The sequence below is a fragment of the Petromyzon marinus genome, chromosome 55 (assembly GCF_048934315.1).
Source record: "Petromyzon marinus isolate PM22_M1 ecotype Great Lakes invasive population chromosome 55, UKy_Petmar_22M1.pri1.0, whole genome shotgun sequence".
Taxonomy (NCBI): domain Eukaryota; kingdom Metazoa; phylum Chordata; class Hyperoartia; order Petromyzontiformes; family Petromyzontidae; genus Petromyzon; species Petromyzon marinus.
This window is the reverse complement of record NC_133721.1, coordinates 13,336,177-13,360,860: the sequence shown is the minus strand read 5'-3', so window position 1 is coordinate 13,360,860 and position 24,684 is coordinate 13,336,177. Positions and strand designations below refer to the sequence as shown.

The following is a 24,684-nucleotide window of genomic DNA, read 5'->3' as shown; positions in this document are numbered from 1 at the left end:
GTATACAGGAGGAGCTGTTATCTCTCTCGCCACAAGTATACAGGAGGAGCTGTTATCTCGCTAGCCACAAGTATACAGGAGGAGCTGTTATCTCGCTAGCCACAAGTATACAGGAGGAGCTGTTATCTCGCTAGCCACAAGTATACAGGAGGAGCTGTTATCTCGCTCGCCACAAGTATACAGGAGGAGCTGTTATCTCGCTCGCCAAGTATACAGGAGGAGCTGTTATCTCTCTCGCCACAAGTATACAGGAGGAGCTGTTATCTCGCTAGCCAAGTATACAGGAGGAACTGTTATCTCCCTAGCCAAGTATACAGGAGGAGCTGTTATCTCGCTAGCCAAGTATACAGGAGGAGCTGTTATCTCGCTAGCCAAGTATACAGGAGGAGCTGTTATCTCGCTCGCCAAGTATACAGGAGGAGCTGTTATCTCGCTCGCCAAGTATACAGGCGGAGCTGTTATCTCGCTAGCCAAGTATACAGGAGGAGCTGTTATCTCGCTCGCCACAAGTATACAGGAGGAACTGTTATCTCTCTTGCCACAAGTATACAGAAGGAGCTGTTATCTCTTTCGCCACAAGTATACAGGAGGAGCTGTTATCTCTCTCGCCACAAGTATACAGGAGGAGCTGTTATCTCGCTCGCCAAGTATACAGGAGGAGCTGTTATCTCTCTCGCCACGAGTATACAGGAGGAGCTGTTATCTCGCTAGCCACAAGTATACAGGAGGAACTGTTATCTCTCTCGCCACAAGTATACAGGAGGAGCTGTTATCTCTCTCGCCACAAGTATACAGGAGGAGCTGTTATCTCGCTAGCCAAATATACAGGAGGAGCTGTTATCTCGCTCACGATAAGTATACAGGAGGAGCTGTTATCTCGCTCGCCACAAGTATACAGGAGGAACTGTTATATCGCTCGCCAAGTATACAGGAGGTCGTCGGTTCGTTCCCGATCCTGACAATGCCTGCAATGTATATTAGGCGTTTGTGGTGTCTCTCTCACTCGCTCTCTCTGCTCGTGGTCGCGTTTGTCCCCCGCCCCCCTCTAGAATGAACATCACCACGAGTTGAGAATATTTGTCTGATACTATAAATGTCCAGGTGCTGAGAAGTCCCCTCTTCGTTGAGCTACCATATGTGATAGCCAGGTCGCTTCTGAAAAAAAAAGCGCTACATCGCTCAGTGGTGTCTTACCTGGTCAACGAAAACAAGTTTAAATAGCGTATCTACTATCCTAACTTACCCAGGGCGTCTCCTCGCAGCACTCTCCACCCACTCCCTCACCGCTGGCCTCATTTCACTCACCTCACAACTCCCCCAGTCAGCCACTCCTCTCTCCCTCTCACCACCCCCCATCCCCCCGAAGCCGAAACTCTCCCCCCACCTCCCCCCAGACATTTTTTCCCCAACTCCAAACGAGAGAGAGAGAGTGAGTTATTGCCTCCGGACAAGAGATCCCATTCTCATCCCCCGTGCCGCCGCCGGCTCCGAGCTCGCTCCCAGCTCTGCCCCGGACCGGGATCAGCGGCCGCGTCTCTCTTCTCGGGACGTGAAAAGCCATGGCCCACGAAGGAAGGTCCTCCGCTACTCCTTCGCTGCCACTGCCGCCGCTGCTGCAGTGCTGGAGCTGCCTGCTGCTGCTGCTGATGCTACTGCTGGGGCTCGTGCAGGCTGTGAGTGAGAACGAGCCGAGGTGAGACGCTCACGCCCCGGGGTCACTCACTCACTTTACAACTGCACCACGTAAGTTGAAATTCTTGCGCGCCGTACGTGGCAAAACCGTGATAATCGGAGGCAAAGGGATGCCCCGCTCGTATCCCCTTGCTCACAGCCATGGAAGGCAGTGGTCAACATTCCACTTTCACTCAGGCGGGAGGGCGAGTTTGTCCATAGGACAACCACTATCAACTTCCCCACAAAGTGGTACTCGATTTGATCGACCCCGGATGAATGATAGGCTGGGTCAATCCTCAACTAGGATTTGAAATCGTGACTTCATTGGGAGCCTCGCTCCAGCGCTGAGCCACACGGCCGGTTGAGTGACTCGTGAGCATCAGTAAGATAACAAATACGTAGTTTAGTTATATTTACATTTTAAAGTTATTTGTTTGCATTTCCTATACTTTGCAATCCTATCGTGTTTGTTGTTGTAACGTTCTAACCCGCCCCTACCGGACATCTGTGAAAAAGAGCTTTATAGCTCATCGGATTCTTCCAGTAATAAACACTGATTCTCATTCATTATCTACTGAACATGTGATCAAGAGCTTTACAGCTCATCGGATTCTTCCAGTAATATACACTGATTCTCATTCATTCTCTACTGGGTGCCATCATCGGGGGCTCCTCTGTCAGCGGGTAGTGGCGTTAATCCCGGATCAGCTCGACGCCCGCTGTAATGATAATAATATTCATGATAGTATAATAGTTATAATTATAGTATAATATTCATGACAGTATAATAGTTATAATGATAGTATAATAGTTATAATGATAGTATAATAGTTATAATTATAGTATAATAGTTATAATTATATTATAAGTTATAATTATAGTTGCACGCAAAGCTGCACGTGACGCGAGTCAACAACGGCGCTTGCCACCGTCAGGCCTGTCACGTGGTGTCCACGCTAAAATCAGCGTGGACGATTCCCGCAGAGACGAGGTGCGCTTACAAGAAGGATGTTGAGCACTTTATAGCGGGGGGGGGGCACGCCGTGGCTCTTTAAGGGACCCCCCCCCCCCACTTCGTGACGCGTCACGTATCAAGGACCGCCACCGCCGTCTCGTATTCACCACGTGGCATAGCCAGCTCTTGAAATATTGAATTGTGTTTTTTTACGGGATTCGATATTATTATTGTTTTTTAATCATCTTCTCTTTGTTGTTATTTCTTTTGTCGACCGAGCCCCCCTCCCTCCCGCCTCCACCGCTCTGCAGAATCTGCCGAGTTTGCATGTTGCTGCGGCGAGCAGGGCTGTGGCGTGGAGTTGCACGATCCGATCGAAGATTTACGATAATTTGGTAGACGGTGGTGGTGGTGGTTCTGTTGTTGCAGCAACTGCTGCATTGGCAGCGGCATGTACTACTGTATGTATGTACCGTACCTTAAACCTCTTTATCGCACATCCGATTTCGCTCAAGGCTAAGAAAAACATTCCTCGATAAAGGAGTCATTAGTATTATTCCACTGTTGTTATGATGAAATGCTACGTGCTGTGGCATTACGTACTGTAGCATTGAATTCATCTCAAGGGGCGCGCACGTGGTACAGCAAAGGGGAAAATGAATCAATGGTGACAGGGTCGGCAAAAATGTTTTCCTCTGTAGGCTGAGTAAGGCGTAGCGGTCAGAGAGCTGCGCTTCCCCTCCCCGACTACTTCCATGCGGTTGGATGTTTGTTCGACTCTTGGCTTCGCTAAAAAGTTCGCGTCCATCGTTTGGAGCTCCCTCACATTGGGCCTGTCTGTCCCAATTAAACCCCTGCTGTGTTGCTCATCCTTAACCGACCCTTGAAAGACCCCCGACAGAAAAAAAGTTTCCTATGTAGATCCCCTGCAGCCAATCAAAGCCTCACAATAACATTTCAGAGTAAAAATAACCGCACAAATGTGGGTCTGGAAGCCATCGTAGGTCATCGCACTTTGGATCCGATCGCAAAAATATACCATAGGTACGGTGCGAAAGAAGTTCAACATACAGGGACTCCTCTACTCACGAACGAGTTAGATTCCAGAGGTCTGTTCGTAAGTCTATTTGTTCGTAAGTCCAACTTTACTCCTGTTGATTCCCAACGTGTTATACGGCATGTACACTAAGCACGGGGAATGGCTTTAAAATTTTATAATCTCCTGTAGATGCCACTGGTCCTTCGTGTTCTGAAGATGTAGATGCCACTGGTTCTTCATGTTCTACAGATGTAGATGCCACTGGTTCTTCACGTTCTACAGATGTAGATACCACTGGTTCTTCACGTTCTGTAGATGTAGATGCCACTGGTTCTTCATGTTCTACAGATGTAGATGCCACTGGTTCTTCACGTTCTACAGATGTAGATGCCACTGGTTCTTCACGTTCTGTAGATGTAGATGCCACTGGTTCTTCATGTTGTGCAGATGTAGATGCCAGCACCGCTATCTATTGCGCGGCGGTTGAACTTACGACTCTAAGTCGGAACAGGCAACTGGACATATCGACCGGGTCTGTTCGTATCCCTGAAAGTTAGTAAGTCGAATGTTCGTATGTAGAGGAGTCCCTGTACATACACACGAGGTTGACGCAGTTGTAAAGGCCAATTTTAATCAAACGAGGCCTCCCCCGACGAAGCGAATGGAAACAATCGCGGCGGCAATTCCGTCGGCGGAACGGCGAGCACAGGCGCCCCTGGCTCCGGGCCAGTCATTAAAGCCCCCTCGGGGTGGTGGTGGTTGGTGGTGGTGGTGGGAATAACAGCGAGACGCTGAACTTCACAGACCCACGAAGCGGGCGATACACATCTGCTGTGTGTTACTCTGTCAGGGGGGGGGGGTCCAGCGGCGGTGGAAATATGAAGGAATTAGGGCACATTACCGCCTCTCGCTCGTTGCCTTTAGACTACGACGTGAAGGGGGGCCGAGATGCGAGTCTCGGTCCTCGCTGCCACCGACGGGAGGGACTTTGATGTCTTTCGGGCAAGGGTTTGGGGCTCAGAGAGGCCTGGCCTGCCTGCCCCCCGCACGAGACAATGCATTGAGGTTGTTTGGATTATTTTTGCGGCGGCGAAAAATGTCCAAAATGATGGGGCCACTTTGTTGCGCTCTCATTCGTGATGGCCAGGTCGCTTTCTGAGAAAATAAGTCAATACCTCAGTGGGCTTTGCCTGGTAGGCTGGGGGTGGTTTAGTGTTGTATTTGTTTGTGTTTGGGTGACGTGTTTACCTTACCTGTACTTTGCACTACCATTGTGTTGTACTAATTGTTGTCACGTTCTCACCCTCCCCTACTGGACATGTGAAAAAGAGCTTTATAGCTCATCGGATTCTTCCAGTAATAAACACTGATTCTCATCATCTACTGGACATTTGTGAAAAAGAGCTTTATAGCTCATCGGATTCTTCCAGTAATAAACACTGATTCTCATTAATTATCTACTGGACATCTGTTAAAAAGAGCTTTATAGCTCATCGGATTATTCTAGTAATACACACTGATTCTCATTCATTCTCTACTGGACATCTGTGAAAAAGAGCTTTATAGCTCATCGGATTATTCCAGTAATAAACACTGATTCTCATTCATTCTCTACTGAACATCTGTTAACAAGAGCTTTATAGCTCATCGGATTATTCCAGTAATAAACACTGATTCTCATTCATTCTCTACTGGACATCTGTTAAAAAGAGCTTCATAGCTCATCGGGTTCCTCCGCTATAGATACATATTCCAATCCTGACGATTGTTTAAGAGAAAAAAAAACCTGAAACTTGCGGCTTGACGCGCTTGAAGCCGCTACCAATACGGGCTTGGCAGCACGCAGCACGCGATTCGCGGTCGTGCAGATCGTGCAATGTCCGGATCATTGAGACAGCACGCGTGAGCACACACACACACACGCGCGGCCCAGCGTGCAGTTTGTGCGTGCTCGCTTTGATGCCTTCCCCTGGGTGCGTTGTTGGCAAATGAGAATGGGCAATTTTGTGTAACAACTTCGCTCACTGCAACAAATCCAAAGATCCCCCACGCACCCCGTGTCGCATTAACAGATTGTTGGGGCAAGCGCTGTTAACGAGCACAAGGGGGTTGGGTGCCCAGCACCATGCCCGGCCGCCTTTGTCTCCCTTGTGGCGATGTTTACAGACACTGCGCCAGGCACTCATTTTGAGGCTGAGTCGACCTAGGGGTAGGAGGGACCGGTTCAGATAATCGTCACCGGTGTTGGCCGTGAGCGGGAATCGAACTCTGGCCGGCGGGTTCGTTTGCGCAGCGTAGCGGTTTGCGCTACGCTACCGCTCCCCAACACACAGACACACACACAGACACACACACAGACACACAGACACACACACAGACACACACACAGACACATGCACAGACACACACACACAGACACACACACACACAGACGCACACACAGACACACACACACAGACGCACACACAGACACACACAGACAGACACACAGATACACACATATACACACACACAGGCAGATACACACATATACACACACATATACACACACAGACACACACATACACACACATATACACAGATAGACACACAGATACACACAGACATATACATACACAGACACACACACAGACACACACAGAGAGACACACACATATACAACAACCGCCATTCGCCACTTAGTGGCGGTGACGTCACCACGACGCTTGTGCCAGGCCATGTGCACCTTGAGGCCACGTGAAGTGTCGAACGCCCGCGGGTAGGAGGTCACGGGGCAGACCCAAGTGCCACGGGTCGACTGACTGAGATGACTGGCTGATGCACCACCTGTGCCCCCTACTGTGCCAACCTGCTGTGCTTTAGCCACCCGGCGCTGCGCTCGTTGTTGTGAGCGTCGCTCCTCCGCCCTCCGTTGTTGTTGGAGGGCGACTGCCTCCAACTGCCCAGTAGCGTCCTTCACGAGCCTCCTCCACAGAGGCCGATCTTGATACCGCTGGTACCAGTCATCGGCAAGTCCACTCAGCTCCACGTCCTCCTGTACCACATCACTCCATCTCTTCTCTAGCCCGTGCCGCGCCCGTTTAGCCGCCTCAATCCGGCCGAACAAAAGCTGTTTCGGCATGCGGTGACTGGGCATGCGGGCTACATGACCCAGCCAACGCAGCCTTGCCCGCCGGAGGAGCTCGCCGATGGGACCTTGCCCAGATCTTTCAAGGATTTGTGAGCTCACACAATCCAGCCTGGTTAAACCCAGGATGGATCGTAGGCAGGCCAGCCTAAATGTTTCTAACCGGCGAAGATGTTCCATTAGGGGGGTCCACGTTTCGCAAGCGTAGAGAAGGGAGGGAATGACCGTGGCCGAGAAGACCTGAAGCTTAGTGCGGAGCGACAGACCAGGTAGCTTCCACACAGCGTTACGCAACCGATGAAAAGATATTGCCGCTCGACTGATTCGGAGTGAGACCTCTGCTGTTGAACTGGACCCGCACACAGACTCACACACATACACACACAGATACACACACACACAGATACACACACACAGACAGACACACACACAGCGACCCAGGTTTGCAGTCGAAGGCAACAGCGGCTGTAGAGCCCCGCGAATTTCTTCAGAGAGCTGACCAGCGTGCCACTTGACTCTCAATTTGATATTAAAAACGCTGAAACTATCTCATCGTTCCCCATTATCCATTGCACAGATTTTTGTTTTGTAATATAATATATACAGACAGTGTTGGCGTTTCTTTGAATAAAAAAAACCCTGGATAGGAAAGCTGAGAGCGAGACAAAAATCACAAAGCTGTGTTGACCGAGTGGCGAGTGATTTTTGAGTCGGGTGTGAGAAGGAGCACTGTCCATCACGCAGACACAGTCCGCACACGTGGAATGCACTGTACTCACCCACGCCGCGGAACGCACACGCAGCATCACACACACACACCGTCACACACACCATCACACACACACCGTCACACACACACCATCACACACACCGTCACACACACACACCGTCACACACACACCGTCACACACACACCGTCACACACACCATCACACACACCGTCACACACACACCGTCACACACACCATCACACACACCGTCACACACACACCGTCACACACACACACCATCACACACACCGTCACACACACGATCACACACACCGTCACACACACACCATTACACACACACCGTCACACACACACCATCACACACACCGTCACACACCGTCACACACACCATCACACACACCGTCACACACACACCATTACACACACACCGTCACACACACACCGTCACACACAACACCGTCACACACACCGTCACACACCATGACACACGCAGCATCACACACACGCAGCATTACACACACACCATCACAACAACAACAACAACCGCCATTCGCCACTAAGTGGCGGTGACGTCACCACGACGCTTGTGCCAGGCTATGTGCACCCTGAGGCCACGTGAAGTGTCGAACGCCCGCTGGCAGGAGGTCACGGGGCAGACCCAGGTGCCACGGGTCGACTGACTGAGATGACTGGCTGATGCACCACCTGTGCCCCCTACTGTGCCAACCTGCTGTGCTTTAGCCACCCGGCGCTCCGCTCGCTGTTGTGAGCGTCGCTCCTCCGCCCTCCGTTGTTGTTGGAGGGCGACTGCCTCCAACTGCCCAGTAGCATCCTTCACGAGCCTCCTCCACAGAGGCCGATCTTGACACCGCTGGTACCAGTCATCGACAAGTCCACTCAGCTCCACGTCCTCCTGTACTACATCACTCCATCTCTTCTCTAGCCCGTGCCGCGCCCGCTTAGCCCCCTCAATCCGGCCAAACAAAAGCTGTTTCGGCATGCGGTGGCTGGGCATGCGGGCTACATGACCCAGCCATCGCAGCCTTGCCTGCCGGAGGAGCTCACCGATGGGACCCTGCCCAGATCCCCCAAGGACCCGCGAGCTCCTCACACAATCCAGTCCGGTCAAACCCAGGATGGATCGTAGGCAGGCCAGCCTAAATGTTTCCAACCGGCGAAGATGTTCCATCAGGGGGGTCCACGTTTCGCAAGCATAGAGAAGGGAGGGAATGACCGTGGCCGAGAAGACCCGAAGCCTAGTGCGGAGCGACAGACCAGGTAGCTTCCACACAGCGTTACGCAACCGATGAAAAGATATTGCCGCTCGACTGATTCGGAGTGAGACCTCTGCTGTTAAACTGGAGCCAGTCATAAGCACACTGCCCAGGTATGGGAAACTCTCCACTCTCTCCACAACTGCCCCATCACCGATTGGGAGTTGTGGTGGTGGAGTGTCCGATGGTACAAAATACCCAGGCAGGTGCTTAGTTTTGGTGGGGCTGATGGTAAGGCCCCACCTCTTAGTGGCATTCTCCAGTCTCAGCAGCAGCGTCTCCAACTCCTCCTCTGACTGAGCAGCTATTACCAAGTCATCAGCATACATAACGTGGTTGAGCAATAGGGAGCCATCCCTTGACCGCACCCGGGCATCGATTAGCCTCCCATTATATCTGTACCATATGGAGATTCCCCCGGTACAGCTATTGAAGGCTTCACGAACTACGTGGTCAAAATAGATGTTAAATAATGTGGGAGCCAAAGGACATCCCTGTCGCACCCCAAGGTGTACAGGGAATGGCTCTGACTCCCGGCCACGTAGTTTTACCCGGGCCCGCTCACCATCATGAAGGTCCTTAATGATCGTGAGCAGAGGGTCAGGTACTCCAAAAGCACGAAGAACGACCCAGAGCCCAGGCCTACTGATGGTATCATAGGCCTTGACCAGGTCACCATCACACACACACCGTCACACACACCGTCACACACACACCGTCACACACACACCGTCACACACACCATCACACACACCGTCACACACACACAAAGACACCGTCACACACATCATCACACACACGCACACCAACACACACAAAGACACACCACACACACACAAGACACACACACACCATCACACCCAACATCACACGCACACACCGTCAACACAGCGCTAGTGCCAGGCTAGGTGCACTTCGAGGCACCTAACGTGGCACAAGGAGGCTCAGAGAAAATGATGTCATTCCACCGCTGGCCCACCATGGCACGTTCCATTCAGAATCCCAAGATTTATCCTGGAGAAATCCGATGAGCTAGAAAGCTCTTTCTTTCACAGATGTCCAGCAAGGGCACGGGGTTCAGAAAGTTACAGGCAACAAATAATACAACACAACGATAGGCGTGCGAAGTGTGGGAAAGTTAACAATACATATATACAATAGGTCACGTGTGTATATATACACACACACCTGTCAACCCATACGGTTTACCCTGTATTCTTCTTGTTCTGGGAAACTGCAGTTGCCAGATCCACACGGCTTACAGCCGGTTCAATACGGGGCAAAACATGTTTACGTGACAACCCTTACGAGTTGGCTGTGTCGGGTGGTGGCGGGGATTAACGACACATACATTTACGCGCTCTAACCCAAAAACCTCTATAATGTAAAAAAAAGAATTGTCTATTTGTTCGTGTTCCTCTCCTTGCGGTGGGACTTTGTAGGACGAGCGTTAAGATTTATAAAGGGCACCGGGTGACCAATAAGGTCTAAAATTGGTCTGTGATAAGCTAAGGCGCTGATAAGAGGTTGACAGGTATGATGTTATACACATAAGTTCGATTCGCAAAAGTACACCAAACCTGGGCACGGCAGCTTAACAACAGCAGAGGCAGTGACAAACCACGCCAAGACAACGACACGCAGATCCCTCGATAGCAACTGCACGGGCGAAGTGCTGAAAGTTCGCTGACAGGAGGCGAAGGGACAGACTCGGGTGGAATGTGTTGACTAGCCCGTGGATGAATGACGCCTGCACCCACCACACACCTGTGATGCCCACTGTGTCCGTGCAAATGGACACAATCGCACACACACGGCGATCATTTCAGCACTTGGCCGCTATACATTTCCACGCGATAAGCCACTCGGTTGAGCTGTATCGCACAGCGGGGCCTTACCTCGTGACATAAAAATAGAGTTTGTGAAATGGGCACATTCACACAAGCACACGGAAATCTATTAAAACGGACACACGCACACACACACACGCACTATCTCACACCGCACACACGCACACACACGCGCACTATCTCCCACCGCACACACAAACACGCACTATCTCACACCGCACACACACACACGCACTATCTCACACCACAAACACACACGCACTATCTCACACCGCACACACACACATACGCACTATCTCACACCGCACGTACACACACGCACTATCTCACACCGCACACACGCACACACACTATCTCACACCGCACACACACGCACTATCTCACACCGCACACACACACACGCACGCACTATCTCACACCGCACACACACACACGCACTATCTCACACCACACACGCACTATCTCACACCGCACACACACACACGCACTATCTCACACCGCACACACACACACGCACTATCTCACACCGCACACACACGCACTATCTCACACCACACACGCACTATCTCACACCGCACACACACACACGCACTATCTCACACCGCACACACACACACGCACTATCTCACACCACACACACGCACTATCTCACACCGCACACACACAAATCCTTTCAGCGATGCGCAGAGACACACCAGTTAATTCTCACACACACGCACTACAAGTATTAACGATGCCTCAACATTGCCTCCGAATCTCACGATTACAGACATCGTGCGTGAGGATCAACGCGTCTCGCTTCACGCGTGTTGCATGTGATGGGTTCACGCGTGTTGCATGTGATGGGTTCACGCGTGTTGCATGTGATGGGTTCACGCGTGTTGCATGTGATGGGTTCACGCGTGTTGCATGTGATGGGTTCACGCGTGTTACATGTGATGGGTTCACGCGTGTTGCATGTGATGGGTTCACACGTGTTGCATGTGATGGGTTCACGCGTGTTGCATGTGATGGGTTCACGCGTGTTGCATGTGATGGGTTCACGCGTGTTGCATGTGATGGGTTCACGCGTGTTGCATGTGATGGGTTCACGCGTGTTACATGTGATGGGTTCACGCGTGTTGCATGTGATGGGTTCACGCGTGTTGCATGTGATGGGTTCACACGTGTTGCATGTGATGGGTTCACGTGTGTTGCATGTGATGGGTTCACGCGTGTTACATGTGATGGATTCACGCGTGTTGCATGTGATGGGTTCACGCATGTTGCATGTGATGGGTTCACGCGTGTTACATGTGATGGGTTCACGCGTGTTGCATGTGATGGGTTCACGCGTGTGGCATGTGATGGGTTCACGCGTGTTACATGTGATGGGTTCACGCGTGTTGCATGTTATGGGTTCACGTGTGTTGCATGTGATGGGTTCACGCGTGTTACATGTGATGGGTTCACGCGTGTTGCATGTGATGGATTCACGTGTGTTGCATGTGATGGGTTCACGCGTGTTACATGTGATGGGTTCACGCGTGTTACATGTGATGGATTCACGTGTGTTGCATGTGATGGGTTCACGCGTGTTACATGTGATGGGTTCACGCGTGTTGCATGTGATGGGTTCACGCGTGTTACATGTGATGGATTCACGTGTGTTGCATGTGATCGGTTCACGCGTGTTACATGTGATGGGTTCACGCGTGTTACATGTGATGGGTTCACGCGTGTTGCATGTGATGGATTCACGCGTGTTGTATGTGATGGGTTCACGTGTGTTACATGTGATGGGTTCACGCGTGTTACATGTGATGGGTTCACGCGTGTTGCATGTGATGGGTTCACGCGTGTTACATGTGATGGACTCACGCCTGTTACATGTGATGGGTTCACGCGTGTTGCATGTGATGGGTTCACGCGTGTTGCATGTGATGGGTTCACGCGTGTTGCATGTGATGGGTTCACGCGTGTTACATGTGATGGGTTCACGCGTGTTGCATGTGATGGGTTCACGCGTGTTGCATGTGATGGGTTCACGCGTGTTACATGTGATGGGTTCACGCGTGTTGCATGTGATGGGTTCACGCGTGTTGCATGTGATGGGTTCACGCGTGTTGCATGTGATGGGTTCACGCGTGTTACATGTGATGGGTTCACGCGTGTTGCATGTGATGGGTTCACGCATGTTACATGCGATGGATTCACGTGTGTTGCATGTGTGTGTGTGGGAGCAGGGTGGCCGGAGGTTGATAGTGAATCATCATACCTTAAGTAAACACACGTGCGCGCGCGCACACAGTGGTCCATTCATACAGCCACACACACAGCCAATACCAATACCCCCGCCATTCGCTACTAAGTGACGGAGACGTCACCACGGCGCCTGTGCCAGGCTAGGTGCACTTTGAGGCCACGTGAAGTGTCGAAGGCTCACACAGCCACACACCCGTACAGACACACACACAGCCACACACACATACAGCCACACACGCATACAGCCACACATATACACACACACATACAGCCACACACACACTTACAGCCACACACACACATACAGCCACACACACACATATAGCCACACATACACAGCCACACATCCAACCACACACACATACAACCACACATACATACAGCCACACACGCATACAGCCACACATACAACCACACACACATACAGCCACACATACAGAGCCACACATACAACCACACACATATACAGCTACACATACAACCACACACACATAACCACACATACACAGACACACAGACACACACCCGTACAGTCACACATACATACATACAGCCACACATACACAGCCACATATACAACCACACACATTCGACCACACACACACGTACGACCACACACACAGCCACACACACATACAGCCACACACATACAGCCACACACGCATACAGCTACACATACAACCACACACACATAGCCACACATACACAGCCACACAGACACAAATCCAACCAGACACACATAGCCACACATACACAGACACAAATCCAACCAGACACACACAGCCACACATACAGCCACACATACAGCCACACATACAACCACACACACATACAACCACACATACATACAGCCACACACGCATACAGCCACACATACACAGTCACACACGCATACAGCCACACACATACAGCAACACACGCATCGACCCACACACACATACAGCCACACACACATACAGCCACACACGTACGACCACACACACAGCCACACACACATACAACACACATTCACGAACCCGTGCACACGTGACCCTGACCCAGCTGCATGCCCACCGTGGAAGCCAGCACCCCCCCCCCCCCACTTGCGAGACGCTGGGCTCAGATTCCTTTGCCTGATCACCACTCCTCACCACTCCCTCCACTCAGCCGCTTGTTTTGGGAATTGTGTCTGGCCATCAGTTGTTATTATTCTCGGAAATTCTCCCCACCACTGCGGGTGGGGTGCGTGACACCTCAGCCCGTGAATGTCTGCGCGACAGAAGGCTGCGGTGAGCTGCCCGTTTAGCTTGGTTGGGGGGGTTATAAGAATGGGTTTTTAGGCATTTCTGGCGACAGGTGTTAAGATGTTCGAACACGAAATTAGACACCTTTCGCGAGGCGTCGAGTCTGCATTATAACCACACGGACTTGTGGCAAACATGCTCTGATGATGATAATCATGTATGCATTGTCCTCTGAACCTGACTGGCCGATATCAGAGATTCAGGCTGTTTTGCTATAAGTATGTGTGCGGTTAATGCAGACTTGTCCGCCTTCTAAAAAGGTAGAAATTTTGGTGTTCAAACATCTTAACACAGCTCCCGTTTAATTGCTAAAAAGTGTAAGAAAGTATTTTTTTATTTTGCATAATTTTATTGTATACTTGCAAACAAAAATAGGCTCCTATAAGCAAGGCTGTAGCCATGGAGTCAACATTGGGGGGACCAAATCTTCCAGGGTGTCTGGGGATCCCAACCCAGAAAAATATCTAAATTTGAAAACTCATTTCCTGCCTAAAATATATAAAAAAAATGCACTAACACATGGGATGGAATTTTTCTTTATTGTTTTACAATAAGGTCTAAGTGTCTTGTATTACATTGCTCTGTTTTTACCTTTTTTACCATTTCTTGTTTCATTGTATGTAATGGCAGAGATTGGGGATTAATACAGTACAACCATAACCACAATCATATAAACAGAAATCTATGCATTGATTTATATGAAGACAAGTTCATATATTGTGGCCAAGGTTTAGCAAAGAGTTGTTTTTATTTACATAGCATAGCAAAACATTTTTATAGCAATATATTGGGGGGACATTTGGAGCATATTTTAATATTGGGGGGGGGTATGTTCCCCCCAATATATTATAATTACGGCCTTGTCCTATAGATATGCCCGCACATTTGTTGTACGGACATTGCCCGTCCGGGCGGTCACATCGCTTCTGTTGTAATAAGAGCCCGGCGTTCCGTTTGTCCGTCAACTAAAGTGTAAGCGCATTTCAGAAGACCTGAATAAAAAAGTTACACAAAGTGGACACAGTCTACATACAATAGTCAGTAGTATCTACTACACACCCTACATACAATAGTCAGTAGTATCTACTACACACCCTACATACAATAGTCAGTAGTATCTACTACACAGCCTACATACAATAGTCAGTAGTATCTACTACACACCCTACATACAATAGTCAGTAGTATCTACTACACACCCTACATACAATAGTCAGTAGTATCTACTACACACCCTACATACAATAGTCAGTAGTATCTACTACACAGCCTACATACAATAGTCAGTAGTATCTACTACACACCCTACATACAATAGTCAGTAGTATCTACTACACACCCTACATACAATAGTCAGTAGTATCTACTACACAGCCTACATACAATAGAGTCAGTAGTGTCTACTACACAACCTACATACAATAGTCAGTAGTATCTACTACACACCATACATACAATAGAGTCAGTAGTGTCTACTACACACCCTACATACAATAGTCAGTAGTATCTACTACACAGCCTACATACAATAGTCAGTAGTATCTACTACACACCCTACATACAATAGTCAGTAGTATCTACTACACACCCTACATACAATAGTCAGTAGTATCTACTACACAGCCTACATACAATAGAGTCAGTAGTATCTACTACACAACCTACATACAATAGTCAGTAGTATCTACTACACACCATACATACAATAGAGTCAGTAGTGTCTACTACACACCCTACATACAATAGTCAGTAGTATCTACTACACACCCTACATACAATAGTCAGTAGTATCTACTACACAGCCTACATACAATAGAGTCAGTAGTATCTACTACACACCCTACATACAATAGTCAGTAGTGTCTACTACACACCCTACATACAATAGAGTCAGTAGTGTCTACTACACACCCTACATACAATAGAGTCAGTAGTGTCTACTACACACCCTACATACAATAGTCAGTAGTATCTACTACACACCCTACATACAATAGTCAGTAGTATCTACTACACACCCTACATACAATAGTCAGTAGTATCTACTACACACCCTACATACAATAGAGTCAGTAGTGTCTACTACACACCCTACATACAATAGAGTCAGTAGTGTCTACTACACACCCTACATACAATAGAGTCAGTAGTGTCTACTACACACCCTACATACAATAGTCAGTAGTATCTACTACACACCCTACATACAATCGTCAGTAGTATCTACTACACACCCTACATACAATAGTCAGTAGTGTCTACTACACACCCTACATACAATAGTCAGTAGTATCTACTACACACCATACATACAATAGAGTCAGTAGTGTCTACTACACACCCTACATACAATAGTCAGTAGTATCTACTACACACCCTACATACAATAGAGTCAGTAGTGTCTACTACACACCCTACATACAATAGAGTTAGTAGTGTCTACTACACACCCTACATACAATAGTCAGTAGTATCTACTACACACCCTACATACAATAGTCAGTAGTATCTACTACACACTCTACATACAATAGAGTCAGTAGTGTCTACTACACACCCTACATACAATAGAGTCAGTAGTGTCTACTACACACCCTACATACAATAGTCAGTAGTATCTACTACACACCCTACATACAATAGTCAGTAGTATCTACTACACACCCTACGTACAATAGAGTCAGTAGTATCTACTACACACCATACATACAATAGAGTCAGTAGTGTCTACTACACACCCTACATACAATAGTCAGTAGTATCTACTACACACCCTACATACAATAGAGTCAGTAGTGTCTACTACACACCCTACATACAATAGTTAGTAGTGTCTACTACACACCCTACATACAATAGTCAGTAGTATCTACTACACACCCTACATACAATAGTCAGTAGTATCTACTACACACTCTACATACAATAGAGTCAGTAGTGTCTACTACACACCCTACATACAATAGAGTCAGTAGTGTCTACTACACACCCTACATACAATAGTCAGTAGTATCTACTACACACCCTACATACAATAGTCAGTAGTATCTACTACACCCCCTACGTACAATAGAGTCAGTAGTATCTACTACACTCCCTACATACAATAGAGTTAGTAGTATCTACTACACACCCTACATACAATAGTCAGTAGTATCTACTACACACCCTACATACAATAGTCAGTAGTGTCTACTACACACCCTACATACAATAGTCAGTAGTATCTACTACACACCCTACATACAATAGAGTCAGTAGTGTCTACTACACACCCTATATACAATAGTCAGTAGTATCTACTACACACCCTACATACAATAGTCAGTAGTATCTACTACACACCCTACATACAATAGAGTCAGTAGTATCTACTACACACCCTACATACAATAGTCAGTAGTATCTACTACACACCCTACATACAATAGAGTCAGTAGTGTCTACTACACACCCTACATACAATAGAGTCAGTAGTGTCTACTACACACCCTACATACAATAGAGTCAGTAGTGTCTACTACACACCCTACATACAATAGTCAGTAGTATCTACTACACACCCTACATACAATCGTCAGTAGTATCTACTACACACCCTACATACAATAGTCAGTAGTGTCTACTACACACCCTACATACAATAGTCAGTAGTATCTACTACACACCATACATACAATAGAGTCAGTAGTGTCTACTACACACCCTACATACAATAGTCAATAGTATCTACTACACACCCTACATACAATAGAGTCAGTAGTGTCTACTACACACCCTACATACAATAGAGTTAGTAGTGTCTACTACACACCCTACATACAATAGTCAGTAGTATCTACTACACACCCTACATACAATAGAGTCAGTAGTATCTACTACACACCTTACATACAATAGAGTCAGTAGTGCCTACTACACACCCTACATACAATAGTCAGTAGTATCTACTACACACCCTACATACAATAGTCAGTAGTATCTACTACACACCCTACATACAATAGAGTCAGTAGTATCTACTACACACCCTACATACAATAGTCAGTAGTATCTACTACACACCCTACATACAATAGAGTCAGTAGTGTCTACTACACACCCTACATACAATAGAGTCAGTAGTGTCTACTACACACCCTACATACAATAGAGTCAGTAGTGTCTACTACACACCCTACATACAATAGTCAGTAGTATCTACTACACACCCTACATACAATCGTCAGTAGTATCTACTACACACCCTACATACAATAGTCAGTAGTGTCTACTACACACCCTACATACAATAGTCAGTAGTATCTACTACACACCATACATACAATAGAGTCAGTAGTGTCTACTACACACCCTACATACAATAGTCAATAGTATCTACTACACACCCTACATACAATAGAGTCAGTAGTGTCTACTACACACCCTACATACAATAGAGTTAGTAGTGTCTACTACACACCCTACATACAATAGTCAGTAGTATCTACTACACACCCTACATACAATAGAGTTAGTAGTATCTACTACACACCCTACATACAATAGAGTTAGAAGTATCTACTACACACCCTACATACAATAGAGTCAGTAGTGTCTACTACACACCCTACATACAATAGAGTTAGTAGTGTCTACTACACACCCTACATACAATAGTCAGTAGTATCTACTACACACCCTACATACAATAGTCAGTAGTATCTACTACACACTCTACATACAATGGAGTCAGTAGTGTCTACTACACACCCTACATACAATAGAGTCCGTAGTGTCTACTACACACCCTACATACAATAGAGTTAGTAGTGTCTACTACACACCCTACATACAATAGTCAGTAGTATCTACTACACACCCTACATACAATAGTCAGTAGTATCTACTACACACTCTACATACAATAGAGTCAGTAGTGTCTACTACACACCCTACATACAATAGAGTCAGTAGTGTCTACTACACACCCTACATACAATAGTCAGCAGTATCTACTACACACCCTACATACAATAGTCAGTAGTATCTACTACACACCCTACGTACAATAGAGTCAGTAGTATCTACTACACACCCTACATACAATAGAGTTAGTAGTATCTACTACACACCCTACATACAATAGAGTTAGTAGTATCTACTACACACCCTACATACAATAGAGTCAGTAGTGTCTACTACACACCCTACATACAATATTTAGTAGTATCTACTACACAGCCTACATACAATATTCAGTAGTATCTACTACACACCCTACATACAATAGTCAGTAGTGTCTACTACACACCCTACATACAATAGTCAGTAGTATCTACTACACACCCTACATACAATAGAGTCAGTAGTGTCTACTACACACCCTACATACAATAGTCAGTAGTGTCTACTACACACCCTACATACAATAGAGTCAGTAGTGTCTACTACACACCCTACATACAATAGTCAGTAGTATCTAGTACACACCCTACATACAATAGTCAGTAGTGTCTACTACACACCCTACATACAATAGTCAGTAGTGGCTACAACACACCCTACATACAATAGTCAGTAGTGTCTACTACACACCCTACATACAATAGTCAGTAGTGTCTACTACACACCCTACATACAATAGTCAGTAGTGTCTACTACACACCCTACATACAATAGAGTCAGTAGTATCTACTACACACCCTACATACAATAGTCAGTAGTATCTACTACACACCCTACATACAATAGTCAGTAGTATCTACTACACACCCTACATACAATAGTCAGTAGTATCTACTACACACCCTACATACAATAGAGTCAGTAGTATCTACTACACACCCTACATACAATAGAGTCAGTAGTATCTACTACACAACCTACATACAATAGTCAGTAGTGTCTACTACACACTCTACATACAATAGTCAGTAGTATCTACTACACACCCTACATACAATAGTCAGTAGTATCTACTACACACCCTACATACAATAGAGTCAGTAGTATCTACTACACACCCTACATACAATAGAGTCAGTAGTATCTACTACACACCCTACATACAATAGTCAGTAGTATCTACTACACACCCTACATACAATAGTCAGTAGTATCTACTACACACCCTACATACAATAGAGTCAGTAGTATCTACTACACACCCTACATACAATAGAGTCAGTAGTATCTACTACACAACCTACATACAATAGTCAGTAGTGTCTACTACACACTCTACATACAATAGTCAGTAGTATCTACTACACACCCTACATACAATAGTCAGTAGTATCTACTACACACCCTACATACAATAGAGTCAGTAGTATCTACTACACACCCTACATACAATAGAGTCAGTAGTATCTACTACACAACCTACATACAATAGTCAGTAGTGTCTACTACACACTCTACATACAATAGTCAGTTGTATCTACTACACACCCTACATACAATAGTCAGTAGTGTCTACTACACACTCTACATACAATAGTCAGTAGTGTCTACTACACACCCTACATACAATAGTCAGTAGTATCTACTACACACTCTACATACAATAGTCAGTAGTATCTACTACACACCCTACATACAATAGAGTCAGTAGTATCTACTACACACCCTACATACAATAGAGTCAGTATCTACTACACACCCTACATACAATAGAGTCAGTAGTATCTACTACACAACCTACATACAATAGTCAGTAGTGTCTACTACACACTCTACATACAATAGTCAGTAGTATCTACTACACAACCTACATACAATAGTCAGTAGTATCTACTACACACCCTACATACAATAGAGTCAGCAGTGTCTACTACACACCCTACATACAATAGAGTCAGCAGTGTCTACTACACACCCTACATACAATAGTCAGTAGTATCTACTACACACCCTACATACAATAGTCAGTAGTATCTACTACACACCCTACATACAATAGAGTCAGTAGTATCTACTACACACCCTACATACAATAGAGTCAGCAGTGTCTACTACACACCCTACATACAATAGTCAGTAGTATCTACTACACACCCTACATACAATAGTCAGTAGTATCTACTACACACCCTACATACAATAGTCAGTAGTATCTACTACACACCCTACATACAATAGAGTCAGCAGTGTCTACTACACACCCTACATACAATAGTCAGTAGTATCTACTACACACCCTACATACAATAGTCAGTAGTATCTACTACACACCCTACATACAATAGTCAGTAGTATCTACTACACAACCTACATACAATAGTCAGTAGTGTCTACTACACACTCTACATACAATAGTCAGTAGTATCTACTACACAACCTACATACAATAGTCAGTAGTATCTACTACACACCCTACATACAATAGAGTCAGCAGTGTCTACTACACACCCTACATACAATAGTCAGTAGTATCTACTACACACCCTACATACAATAGTCAGTAGTATCTACTACACAACCTACATACAATAGTCAGTAGTATCTACTACACACCCTACATACAATAGAGTCAGCAGTGTCTACTACACACCCTACATACAATAGTCAGTAGTATCTACTACACACCCTACATACAATAGTCAGTAGTATCTACTACACACCCTACATACAATAGTCAGTAGTATCTACTACACACCCTACATACAATAGAGTCAGCAGTGTCTACTACACACCCTACATACAATAGTCAGTAGTATCTACTACACACCCTACATACAATAGTCAGTAGTATCTACTACACACCCTACATACAATAGTCAGTTGTATCTACTACACACCCTACATACAATAGAGTCAGCAGTGTCTATTACACACCCTACATACAATAGTCAGTAGTATCTACTACACACCCTACATACAATAGTCAGTAGTGTCTACTACACACTCTACATACAATAGTCAGTTGTATCTACTACACACCCTACATACAATAGTCAGTAGTGTCTACTACACACTCTACATACAATAGTCAGTAGTGTCTACTACACACCCTACATACAATAGTCAGTAGTATCTACTACACACCCTACATACAATAGTCAGTAGTATCTACTACACACCCTACATACAATAGAGTCAGTAGTATCTACTACACACCCTACATACAATAGTCAGTAGTATCTACTACACACCCTACATACAATAGAGTCAGTAGTGTCTACTACACACCCTACATACAATAGAGTCAGTAGTGTCTACTACACACCCTACATACAATAGTCAGTAGTATCTACTACACACCCTACATACAATAGAGTCAGCAGTGTCTACTACACACCCTACATACAATAGTCAGTAGTATCTACTACACACCCTACATACAATAGTCAGTAGTGTCTACTACACACTCTACATACAATAGTCAGTTGTATCTACTACACACCCTACATACAATAGTCAGTAGTGTCTACTACACACTCTACATAATCTAGTCAATAGTATCTACTACACACCCTACATACAATAGAGTCAGTAGTGTCTACTACACACCCTACATACAATAGAGTTAGTAGTGTCTACTACACACCCTACATACAATAGTCAGTAGTATCTACTACACACCCTACATACAATAGAGTTAGTAGTATCTACTACACACCCTACATACAATAGAGTTAGTAGTATCTACTACACACCCTACATACAATAGAGTCAGTAGTGTCTACTACACACCCTACATACAATAGAGTTAGTAGTGTCTACTACACACCCTACATACAATAGTCAGTAGTATCTACTACACACCCTACATACAATAGTCAGTAGTATCTACTACACACTCTACATACAATAGAGTCAGTAGTGTCTACTACACACCCTACATACAATAGAGTCAGTAGTGTCTACTACACACCCTACATACAATAGTCAGCAGTATCTACTACACACCCTACATACAATAGTCAGTAGTATCTACTACACACCCTACGTACAATAGAGTCAGTAGTATCTACTACACACCCTACATACAATAGAGTTAGTAGTATCTACTACACACCCTACATACAATAGAGTTAGTAGTATCTACTACACACCCTACATACAATAGAGTCAGTAGTGTCTACTACACACCCTACATACAATATTTAGTAGTATCTACTACACAGCCTACATACAATATTCAGTAGTATCTACTACACACCCTACATACAATAGTCAGTAGTGTCTACTACACACCCTACATACAATAGTCAGTAGTATCTACTACACACCCTACATACAATAGAGTCAGTAGTGTCTACTACACACCCTACATACAATAGTCAGTAGTGTCTACTACACACCCTACATACAATAGAGTCAGTAGTGTCTACTACACACCCTACATACAATAGTCAGTAGTGTCTAGTACACCCTACATACAATAGTCAGTAGTGTCTACTACACACCCTACATACAATAGTCAGTAGTGGCTACAACACACCCTACATACAATAGTCAGTAGTGTCTACTACACACCCTACATACAATAGTCAGTAGTGTCTACTACACACCCTACATACAATAGTCAGTAGTGTCTACTACACACCCTACATACAATAGAGTCAGTAGTATCTACTACACACCCTACATACAATAGTCAGTAGTATCTACTACACACCCTACGTACAATAGTCAGTAGTATCTACTACACACCCTACATACAATAGTCAGTAGTATCTACTACACACCCTACATACAATAGAGTCAGTAGTATCTACTACACACCCTACATACAATAGAGTCAGTAGTATCTACTACACAACCTACATACAATAGTCAGTAGTGTCTACTACACACTCTACATACAATAGTCAGTAGTATCTACTACACACCCTACATACAATAGTCAGTAGTATCTACTACACACCCTACATACAATAGAGTCAGTAGTATCTACTACACACCCTACATACAATAGAGTCAGTAGTATCTACTACACACCCTACATACAATAGTCAGTAGTATCTACTACACACCCTACATACAATAGTCAGTAGTATCTACTACACACCCTACATACAATAGAGTCAGTAGTATCTACTACACACCCTACATACAATAGAGTCAGTAGTATCTACTACACATACATACAATAGTCAGTAGTGTCTACTACACACTCTACATACAATAGTCAGTAGTATCTACTACACACCCTACATACAATAGTCAGTAGTATCTACTACACACCCTACATACAATAGAGTCAGTAGTATCTACTACACACCCTACATACAATAGAGTCAGTAGTATCTACTACACAACCTACATACAATAGTCAGTAGTGTCTACTACACACTCTACATACAATAGTCAGTTGTATCTACTACACACCCTACATACAATAGTCAGTAGTGTCTACTACACACTCTACATACAATAGTCAGTAGTGTCTACTACACACCCTACATACAATAGTCAGTAGTATCTACTACACACTCTACATACAATAGTCAGTAGTATCTACTACACACCCTACATACAATAGAGTCAGTAGTATCTACTACACACCCTACATACA

The 24,684-nt window shown here is 45.7% G+C and overlaps 1 protein-coding gene across 1 annotated transcript in view; it reads left to right on the top strand.

Moving 5' to 3' along the window:
- Positions 1-1,079: 1,079 nt before the first annotated feature.
- LOC116954527 (procollagen C-endopeptidase enhancer 2-like) overlaps positions 1,080-24,684 on the top strand; it is a 35,592-nt gene continuing 11,987 nt past the window's right edge. Inside the window, exon 1 of the mRNA XM_032975100.2 lies at positions 1,080-1,693. Within this exon, the coding sequence (XP_032830991.2) occupies positions 1,560-1,693 (134 nt within the window). The 5' untranslated portion in view covers positions 1,080-1,559. The remainder of the gene's footprint in view (positions 1,694-24,684) is intronic.